Consider the following 11,372-nt stretch of genomic DNA (forward strand, 5'->3'; position numbering starts at 1 on the left):
TGAGAGGGGTGGGGGAGTCGACAGAAGGACCTGTGTGGGCCCGTTTCGGCCGCTCCCCTGGCCTGGTCTCCCTCGGCACCAGATTGTGCGCTCAGTCCAGCACCATGGGGAAGCGGGACAATCGGGTGGTGAGTACCCGGCGGGGAAGACAGTGGGGCGATGCGGGGCCGGGCGGCAAGACAGCGGGAGCCCTGGCTCTTCCCAGCCGGACCTGAGGGTCAGCGGCGGCGCTCGGACCTCGAGCCGAGAGACCCAGCTCCCCCCACCCTCCCCGCCGGCTACAGACGCGCATGCGCCCCGTACGCAGTCGGCGCCTTCGGGGTCCCCCCGCTCTCCCCTCCCTCTTTCCTCTCCGGTCTTGTGCTCTGCTTTCCTCTGCCTCCCCCACCCCCGCCGCACCCTTTGGCAGTGCCGCCTGGCTCCCTTCCCTCCCGTAGCCGGGCCAGCTGTGCCCTTTTTCTTTAGAGCAACAAGGACTTAGGGAGACCTGTCCCCTCCCGTATGTTAGTCCAAAGTCTGAGGCCCATGGGGGCGCCGGGATTCGCTCCCTCCTTGGGGTCTCGCACTCCAGCCCTGCGCCCCTCGCGTGCGCACCCAAGCGGGATGGAGGCCCGGAGGCCTGGGACGCGGTCCTGCCCGCGGGGGCCTGCGGCGCCCCCGGGTCTGACGGAGGCGTGCTTGCGTTTGGAAACCGGGATCGGAGCTTTTGGCTTCGTGCCCCCAGCGACCAGCACTGCCTGGCACCTAGTAGGTCCTGTGAACCCATCAATGGCGTGACAATAGTTTTACTTTGGCGTCAGGCGCAGACTGGAACGGCAGTGTTAGTCCCTCGGGAATTGGGTGACCGAGGACAATGTTTTTCTTCTCTAGCCTCAGTTTCTTCATCTGTAAAAGATCCGTGTTATCCTCAACCTAGTTGAGACCGCAAAAGGCAAGACAGCCAGGCGAATGCTTGGTTGGAAAGTTATTAGACCAGTACATGAGATAAAAGATACATAAACAATAGAGTAAGAAATGGTATCTGATAGAGATTAGAGGTTCCAGGAGCATTAGAAAGAGAAGGTGGAGATGGGAGAAGATGGGAGGAAGGCTTTCTAGATGACTACCACCCGTGTGTTGGTTTGGAAACCCCAGGTTATGCATCACATTGGATGGATGGAAAACAAAAGGGATTAGCAATCAAGTTAGGTGGCAGCCTTGCAGTTCCTGGGCTTGTCTGTGAGGGAGTTTTAACCAGAGCAGCAAGATGGAAACAACGCCATTAAAGCTAATGTACTAAATTGAACTAGCTTTTTCAGTGATTGTTTACTTCGCTGCTTTTGGGGGGGGGGGGGGCGGGTGCTTTACTTTTGTGAAATGATGACATTTCCCATCCTCAGAATCTTTGTTGTAACTTTATGTAGCCTTCCTAAATCAAGTCTAGGAACCACGCTGGTGAACCGTAATTACAAGGTTGCGGAATGTTCTTTGCTGCTGCTTCCCTGGCTGTGTAGGTCACAGCTTGTTGTGATACCCAGATTCTCACCGAGTTGAAATGGCATTCTGCTAGTGCATCCGTAGGCTGGAAGTGTCAAGTGTTTGGTTCTTGAATGTGCTTGGGCCTTGAATGTTTGTAAGTCACCAGGACCTTGGGTGCTGTCTCCTACAGAAGCCTAAGATGTTTTGGGCCTTTTGCTGGGAAAAAGTGTTGGTTTGTATCATTTTAAAGCATTTGAAAAACTTTCCAAATGAGCTTCATTTACTCCAGAGCATTTTGATAATAACTCAGCTGTGCTTATTTACCTGGTACGCTGTCTTGGCAGTGTTCTGCTGACATTTTGTTTGCACTTCAAAAGTTGTGGGAGTGAAAACATGAAATTAAGAGGTAGAAGACACAGATTGTCAAATTCAGTCTCCTCATGGCCTGGAGGAGATGGAACTGTTTAAACTGGGACCAAAACTTGGGTCATCTGACACTCACTCAGTACATCATAACTTTTGATTTTAGATAACAAAACGAATGTTTGCCTCTGAGCATAACGGCATTGTTTTCTTCTTACGTTGATGATAAAACTATAGGTTTAAAGATGACAGAATTGCTTAAAAACCATTAAATTTCAGGTTTTTAAAAACAGACTATTTTAGAGCAGTTTTAGGTTCACGACAAAATTGAGTGGAAAGTACAGAGTTCCTGAATACTCCCTTCCTCCACCTATAGACAGCCTTGCCCACTGTCAGCATCATGCACCAGAGTGGTACATTGTTAAAATTGGTGAACCGGCATTGACATTTTTACTGGAAGTCCATAGTTTATGTTAGGGTTCACTTCGGTATTGAACATTCTTGACCAGGTGTTGTGTGTTTTTTAGGGGGGGAAGGGGAACAGGACTTTATTGGGGAACGGTGTGTACTTCCAGGACTTTGTTCCAAGTCAAGTTGTTGTCCTTTCAATCTTAGTTGTGGAGGGTGCCGTTCAGCTTCAAGTTGTTGCCCTTTCAGTCTTAGTTGTGGAGGGCGCAGCTCAGCTCCAGGTCCAGTTGCCGTTTCTAGTTGCAGGGGGCACAGCCCACTATCCCTTGCGGGAGTCAAACCGGCAACCTTGTGGTTGAGAGGATGCGCTCCAACCAACTGAGCCATCCAGGAGCTCAGCGGCAGCCCAGCTCAAGGTGTTGTGTTCAGTCTTAGTTGCAGGGGGCACTGCCCACCATCCCTTGCGGGATTCGAGGAGTTGAACCAGCAGCCTTGTGGTTGAGAGCCCACTGGCCCATGTGGGAATCGAACTGGCAGCCTTCGGAGTTAGGAGCATGGAGCTCCAACCACCTGAGCCACCGGGCCGGCCCCTGTTGTGTTTTTTTTATTTTTTTTTTAATTGAACATTTTAATTCTCAAGATTTGTAAAGGGCCCTTAAATTCATGATCGTCACTCTTTGTGCCCATTGTTTTCCAGAAGTTTCTTTCATGTTATTTTGTTACTTTCTGCCCTCTAAACAGATGTATCCTCTGGCTACGAATAGGTAATCTAAGTAAGAAATGAAGTTCTGCACATTTTGTCCTTAACAGTTTTACATTGTTCTTTCCAATCTGCCCACTTATATATCCTTTGAGCTAAATTTGCCATCCTGAGTTTCAAAAAAAAAGATAGGTTGGTACATACTTTGGGAAACCAGTTTCACAATAGACAATAAGACATAAAAGTGTTAATGTACTGTTTAAGATAAATGCTAAAAAAAATAATCGAAGACTACAAAAACGTGGTAAATGTGTTATGATTTTTTTAATTAGAATGAAAAATTACCCAGTGGGCTCTCAACCACAAGGTTACCAGTTTGATTAAAAAAAAAAAAAAGTAAAAAAAAAAAAGAATGAAAAATTACCGTTGCACTATTTGTGAATTTTTGTTTGAAGACAGTTCAGCTCTCTGAATTGGAGTGGCAGTATTAAGGTTGAATTTTTGTTTACCACTAATATAATGTTTGTGTGTGGTTTGTTTTATTTTTATTTTACTTTTAGAAAGATAATGAGGTTTTTTTGTTTTGTTTTTTAATTGTCATCAAGTCTATGAAATGATGAAAGTAGACATCTCCCTTTACGTTTTGGTGCATATGCATCTAGGTTTTTAAAATTTTTATAGCTGTTAATATCATATCTTATTTTGTGGCAGCTTGCTTTTGCTTTTCACTCAAGAAATCTTGGACATCTTTACAGATCAGCAATTACAGACCTACCTCAATCTTTTTAATGGCTACATAGTATTTTATTTGGGAGGTATATTTTAATGTACTAATGAATCTCATTTTGCTGGCTATTTGGATATTTTCATTCTCCCCTATGTAAGTAATTTAATTCTGAACATCCTCGTATGTATTTGCATTCTTTGGAAATAGTTTCTACAATTTTAAAGTTAAAATATTTTATCATTAGGTACTGCTAAAATTATGACATGATACCAAAGAAATAAGGTGATAGGTATTAAATTCCTGTTTTAAAAATGATGAGCTTAGTTTATACATTGTACTTGTTTCTGCTTAGGATTGTCAGTGTCATTAGGTGGGCCACCAACCCCTCTTTTTTTTAGCCTTCTTTGATTGTCATATTTCTACACGAACTTGTTGAAATTGTCAGCAAAGGCAGTTAATTGAAATACATGGGGACATAACAGTTGATATCAAAAATATTATATGCCTCTGTCTTTAACGTTGCGTTTGCTGTCCTCATCTAGCCTTATCTTGTAACATCTGTGACTTTGGGAGCTCAGGCATTCATTCCTGCCTGTAAGAAAATTATGTTAAAGTTTAACTTTTTCATCCCAAGTAATTAGGCAGTGTCCAATTGAATGGAAATAGTTCTCAGTATGTGTTGTTCATAGTGGTTTCATATTTACTCTGCCAGAGAAATCTGAAAATATATAAGTAATATTTGTTACGAAGGTGGAAAATGTTGGTCATTTTACAGATTTTGTTAAGTAGAATGCAACAAATGCATTGTCTCCCTTCACTTCTTTTGGAATGTTAAATATTAGGTGTCAGGCCTTAAAATCAACCTTGAAAATAGTCATTTTTCAACCAAAACTCTTTCTTTTTAAAAATAGAAGAGTTTGGGGCGGCCAGTTAGGTTAGCTCAGTTGGTTAGAGCGCAGTGCTCTTAACAACAAGAAATCTTACACCTCAATAACAAAAAACTCAAACAACTCAATTCAAAAATGCTCTTTCATCAATGCCCAATGTAACTCCCTTGTTCAAAAAGATTTGCCTCGGGGGCAGCCGGTTAGCTCAGTGGGTCAGAGCATAGTTCTCGGAACACCAAGGTCACCAGTTTGATCCCCACATGGGCCACTGTGAACTGCGCCCTCCACAACTAGATTGAAATAACTACTTGACTTGGAGCTAATGGGTCCTGGAAAAACACACTTAAAATAAATTGAAAGTTTTTCAAAAAATAGAGTTTTTATAAATGTTTGTTGACTTGAATTAAATTTGGAAAACTGAATATAAGGATCAAGAGGTTGAGACTGAATTAAAGATTTTATGTCTGTAGCAAATTGAATTTTAATAAAACATCTATTTGCTAAACACTGTAATTAACAAACCTGTTTTATTTTGTCTCTATGTTTTTGAAAAAGTGTCTAAAAATATGCCCTGCAATAGTAAATGCAAAACATAATTTAAATTTTTGGTAGATTTTTTTTATTGTGCTAAAATACATAACATGAAGTTCACCTACATAACATGAAGTTCACCGTTTTAAACATTTTTAGGTGTATAGCTCAGCGGCATTAAGTACATTCATAGTGTTGTGCAACTGTCACCACTGTCCATTTCCAGAACTTTTTAATCATCCCAAACAAAAAGCTCTACCCATTAAATAATAACTCATAATTGCCCCTTCCCCCACAGCCCCTGGTATCCTCTGTTTACTTCCTATTTCTATGAATTTGCTGCTTCTAGCTACCTCACATAAGTGGAATCATATACTGTTTGTCCTTTTTTGTCTGGCTTATTTCACTTAGCATGTTTCAAAGGTTTACCCATGTTGTAGCATGTAGCAATTTCATTCCTTTTTAAAGCTGAAAAGTATTTTATTGTGTGTATATACCACATTTTGTTTATCCATTCTTCAGTAGATGGACATTTGGGTTGTTTCTACCGTTAGGCTACTGTGAGTAATGCTGCTGTGAACATGGTATACAAGTACCTGTTTGAGTCCCTGCTTTCAATCCCATTTAGAGGTGGGATTGCTGGATCATATAGTAATTCTATGTTTAACCATCTGAGGACCCACCAAACTTTTCCACAACAGCTGCACCATTTTATGTTCCCACCAGCAATTTGTAAGGGTTCCATTTTCTCCACATCCTTGACAACACTTGTTATTCTCTGTGTTTTTGATGGTAGCCATCCTAATGAGTGTGAAATGGCATCTCATTGTAGTTTTGATTTGCATTTCCCTAAAGACTAGTGATGTTGAGCGAACATCTTTTCATGTGTTTGTTGGACATTTGTGTATCTTCTTTGGAGAAATGTCTTTTCAAGTCCTTTGTGCATTTTTTAGTTTAGTTGTTTGAGTTTTTTGTTATTGATGTGTAAGATTTCTTTATGAATTCTTTCTGAATATTAATTCTTTATCAAATAGATATGTGATTTGCAAATATTCCCTCCCATTCTGTGGATTGTTTTTCACTCTTGACAGTGCCTATTGATGCACAGACGTTTTTAATTTTGATGAAGTCCTGTTTATCTGTTTTTTCTTTTGTTGCCTGTGCATAATGTAATTTTTTATTTTAACAATTTGTGAATAAAATTGCCATCAGTATGGCACAGTACTTCCTGAGAAAGAAGATATAATAAAGTAAAGCAATGAGTTTAGAGTTAGATCATCTTTACTTTCTTTAAAACTGAGTTTCATTTGCTGATGAGCAGTGTTAACCCCGCAGGGTTATTAGGCTTAAGGAGAAAGCATTATAAAGCCATTTTATAGCCGAAAAGAGATATCATTTTCATCAAATCTCTAGTAAAAATACATTTTTTATGAAATACCAATATTACTCATCTCCCAAACTTTTGAGGCTTGATAGAGCATTAAATTTATTTTTTGTAAGGAAAAGTTGGTTAGCCAGATTGTTCATGCTTAGATCGACATAGTATGCATTTATTTAAAAATGGCTTGATGAGTAAGTGAGTTTTTGCATTTTTAATGGTTATTTTAATGGAGTAAATTTTTGTTTTTTCCTCCAGGCCTATATGAACCCAATAGCAATGGCCAGATCAAGGGGTCCAATCCAGTCTTCAGGGCCAACGATCCAAGATTATCTGAATCGACCAAGGCCTACCTGGTATTTGTGAAATAATTTACCTGTTTATAAAGTTTTCATAAACTTTTTAAAGGTTACTGTCACAACTTTTATGATTGTCAAGCAATTGCCAGATACGTAATTTTTGAAGTAATATAGATATGTGCTTTCTTTTGAACATGTGAAACACATGCATGAGTATAAAGCAAACATTTGAAAACCCACCACCCAAAATAGCTAAAGCACTACCAGATAACCTTTTCATACCAATCTCTTCTCTATCCCCTGAAAAAAGACCTTAACTTTACAGTGTTCTAATCTATTTAAAATTGTGAGTTTGATTAATCTTATCCTTCATTGAGATGAATTAGGTGTTAGGAAGGATAATGTTAGGTGTTGGTTCTAATTTTATTTGCTGGTTTTTCAATGAGTTAGAATTTCCCATTGTAAAATTTTTACTTTAAAATTTGTTGGTTTTTGCCCTCATGGAGTGGCTCTGATCTTTTAAAATAAAGCTTGGAGCCTTATTATTTTTTAGTATGTCTTTCTTGTTATTAAATATATTCCTGAGATAACATATGACAAGCTTCAGAGTTGTTAGTTTCAGAGTCCTTCTAAGTGCCTCCGAAAGCTGGTAAATTAGAATGAAAGTTGTGCTTGCGTATAACTGGGAATCCTTCCTTTGACTTAAAAAGAAGTAAGCTGTGTCCACCTCCTTATAGTCTTCATGAGTGCTGTTGTTAACTATTGCCAGAAAATAATTACCCCAAAACAAAGTATAGTTTGTCTTTAAAATAGGGGAGAAGGAATGAACTTTAAAGGGGACGTGCTCAGGCAAGTATATTACATGTGTGTCACAGGTCCTCAAGATGACCCTCAGGTTGAGTAATTGGCTAGAAAGACTCACAGGTAGTTGTAGTTGCGGGTAAGAGTTATTACAGTGGAAGGACCCAGCCACGGCCAGCAAAGGCGCGTGGAGTGAAGTCCGAGGAGTCTGGGCACTGGCTCCTGTGCAGTCACACAGGACGAGTTTAACTCCCTTAGCACGAGTTATGATGCCACCTGTGAGATGTTGCCAACCAGGGGAGTTCATAGAGTCTGTGTGCCCAGGGATTTTGGGGGGACTGGTCAGCCTCTGCCTATTAGGTGCTAAAATTCCAGACTCCCAGAAGGAATGCAGATGTTCAGCCTAAATTATAGTGTTTGTACAACCAGCTGAGCATGGTGAGCCACTCATGTCAGAAAACGGGAAGGATTCTACCAAATCCAAGTTCCCAGACACTAGCCAGGGCCAGGCTTGTAAGCAGTCAGGTTTGCTGTGTTACCTCTTTTCTGCACATGTGTAAAATACATGAGAAGACTAGTGATTTAATAATAGAATACACTCGATCAGGCAAGTAGACGTGAGCTCAACCTAACACGGGAACTACTAGAGCTTTGGAACCTGAGACAGATTTCTTACCTTCCCCAAACTTCAGCTTATATCTGTAAAAGAATACTTCCCTTTTCTCACAGGATTCTTGTGAGGATGAAAGGAAAATGTATTTAAAAGTGCCTATAGTATGTGAGAGCTCAAATGTTTGGACTACCCACCATTGCTATATCTGTTGTTACTTTGTTGAGCCTTTTGTTTTCTTTTCTGGTGAGGAAATGTGACATTTGACATTTTAATATTTAAGTCTTATGAATATGGCATGTGTTTCTCAGACACTAGATGAATTTCATTAAATATTTGAGAGACTTTATAAAAGAAAAAAATTCCTGCATCTCACAAGCTTTAATTGTTTTGTGCTTGGTCAAGCATTCTTCTTCATACAAATGTTTCGTTTATTAGTCTTTATAACCCATGTTTAGAAAAGGAGTGATTAGTGTTATCTGATAAGCTTTATTGTACTAATTGATTTAAAAGGATGTGAACACAGAAATTTGAAATTATCAACACTGGAAAGGAGGTTTACTAGGCTAGTAAGAAAAATTTGTTTATGAAAATTTGTTGTATTGTTTGTAAGTATCCATCTCTAGTTAGAATTGCTTGAAAACATTTTTACATTCTATTTTTTAAGGGAAGAAGTGAAAGAACAACTAGAAAAGAAAAAGAAAGGCTCCAAGGCATTGGCTGAATTTGAAGAAAAAATGAATGAGGTTTGTAAATAGTACCTTTTAAAAAAAATAGACTAATCTCTTTTGTTATAATAGGAAGAGTGAAATAATTTTTTAATAAACTAAGGGTTTGGGCATAGCTCTTTAGGTTAAGAGGGCTCTGTATTTTCTGAGTGTTCTTGTTATATCGAATGCAGGTATGTATGTAAATACGTGATTTAAAAAAAACAGAAAAAAAACATCTTATAATAGTTTAAATCATCTTAAAGTTTTTTCTGAATATTAGGTTCTTCCACTTCTCTCCCCCATTCCTATCCCCCATCTTACCCTGGGATGTCCATGGTTATATTTGCTTATTTTAATTACAGACATGTATGTAGAAATTCAGCCACAGTGTGGATTAGTTCAGCTTTTACTGTTGGAAAAAGAATCTAACCATCTCTGTTAGAAAGAAAAAAGTCCTCAGCTTCAGTAATAATACCTAGTCTCAATATACAGTGGAAAACTCCCACCCCTTAATATCCTCTTTGAAAAGAACTCATAGAGGCTCCTTGGGTAATAGGGTAGAAAATTCTGGCACCTGGAGTATCTTTTGTAATTAGAGGCTGGGGTGGGTAAGAGGTAATAGAGGATGGAGGAAAGGAAACAGTGGCTATCTTATGTATTAGGTATATTAGAAGGCATCTATTTATAACCTTTTTGCAGAACTGGAAGAAAGAACTAGAAAGACACAGAGAGAAATTATTAAGTGGAAGTGAAAGCTCATCCAAAAAAAGACAGGTAATACCATTTTTACTTTATTGCTAGCCTTAATCTCATAGTTGGGTTTTCTTAATAATGTTGTGTACTACTATTAATAGATACAGTTGAAAACAAACAGCAACTTATTTAGATTTGTACTTTTATTTGTTTGCTTTTAGAGAAAGAAAAAAGAAAAGAAGAAATCTGGTAGGGTGAGCAAAAGTTTTCCATTTTTCTAAATGTTACAATTAAGAGCCTACCAAAAAAGTAAGAATAATCTATATAACTTGTATGCTAACTTGAGATGAGTCAAAGAGCCTGGAAGTCCTTTGGTAGTTATGGGTGGTTTTGTTTTATTTCTGGTATAAAAGACAGGTGCCAACCTCATTATAAACTAGTAATTCCTTTTTTGCTATTAAAGAGGGAAAATGGACTACCATTGCTATATCTGTTGTTACTTTGTTGAGCCTTTTGTTTTCCTTTTTGGTGAGGAAATGTGACATTTGACATTTTAATATTTAAGTCTTATGAATATGGCATGTGTTTCTCAGACACTAGATCAATCTCGTTAAATATTTGAGAGACTATAAAAGAAAAAAATTCCTGCATCTCACAAGCTTTAATTGTTTTGTGCTTGGTCAAGTATTCATCTTCTTCTTCATCAAGCTCTGATTCTTCCAGCAGTTCTTCAGATTCTGAAGATGAGGTAAGCTTTGCCAGTGAATGATTCGTGAAGTATCTGTAATTTCCTTAATGACAAAGGAAACACCAGTTAATACCATTATGAAATACCATTATGAAATACCAGTTAAAAATGTTTACTTCCAAGTTTTGATTACTTATCCATAACTGAGAGTGCTGATACAAATAAATAACTAGATATTTAAATATTGGTATATACTTTTTAGATTTCTGAATTTGTCTTGTTTAAACTATCAGAAGAAGTGGATTTGAAAAATCTAAAATTGCTATTTGACTAGATGCTAAGAATTATGTGTGACTCAAATCCCTTGACGTTTTTTTGTTTTTGTTTGGTGCCAAAACCCAGAAACAAATGACTTTTTATAAAATAGAAAAATGATATGTTACCTTTTAAATATTAATTGTTAAGTGACATATTTACAAGCTGGTCCTTTCATTAACTTCTGTTCATTAATAAATGTTTGATATTAATAAAGTGCATCAATTATATTTTTAAAACAGAAAGCAAATGTTTCCAAAAATGTTTTATATAGGATAAGAAACAAGGAAAAAGAAAAAAGAAAAAGAAGAACCGTTCCCATAAATCTTCTGAAAGCTCCATGTCAGACACTGAATCAGACAGTAAGGTAAAATTATTTAAATTAGCAACATTTTGGGTAACAAACACATGTAATGACATTTTTCTTTAGCTTTTCCTGTCTTAAATTGCTCTCAATTTAGAAATGAGATGCTGTTTTTTATACTTTGGTATTCTGTGTCAGTTAATATCTTACATATGACATTTAATTGTTCTCTAAATACTTTCACATGTATGTTTTCATGTCTCAGTATTTCCATGACAGCTTTATGATAAACATGGCAGGCATTATTTTTCCCATTTTTCATAAAGAAGTCATAGTTCAAAGGAAAAACATCTTGCTTAAATTTATACAGATAGTATTAGAATTGGAAGTTAAATCTTGATCTTCTACTCTCTGGCCCAGTGTTCTTTGTTCTGTACCTGAATCTGTTCTGTACTAGCCAGAATTGTCAGACACAGTTTGCTCTCAAACAGTGGTCATAA

General features: G+C 38.1%; 1 protein-coding gene across 1 annotated transcript in view; it reads left to right on the forward strand.

The window, feature by feature from the left end:
* Positions 1-11,372, forward strand: part of FAM133B (family with sequence similarity 133 member B) — a 26,717-nt gene continuing 15,345 nt past the window's right edge. Inside the window, exons 1-7 of the mRNA XM_081080214.1 lie at positions 1-128; positions 6,711-6,808; positions 8,830-8,908; positions 9,572-9,646; positions 9,787-9,819; positions 10,251-10,313; positions 10,843-10,935. Coding sequence (XP_080936340.1) covers positions 105-128; positions 6,711-6,808; positions 8,830-8,908; positions 9,572-9,646; positions 9,787-9,819; positions 10,251-10,313; positions 10,843-10,935 — 465 coding nt within the window. The 5' untranslated portion in view covers positions 1-104. The remainder of the gene's footprint in view (positions 129-6,710; positions 6,809-8,829; positions 8,909-9,571; positions 9,647-9,786; positions 9,820-10,250; positions 10,314-10,842; positions 10,936-11,372) is intronic.

This window comes from Rhinolophus hipposideros (genome assembly GCF_964194185.1).
Source record: "Rhinolophus hipposideros genome assembly, chromosome: 18".
Classification (NCBI taxonomy): Eukaryota; Metazoa; Chordata; class Mammalia; order Chiroptera; family Rhinolophidae; genus Rhinolophus; species Rhinolophus hipposideros.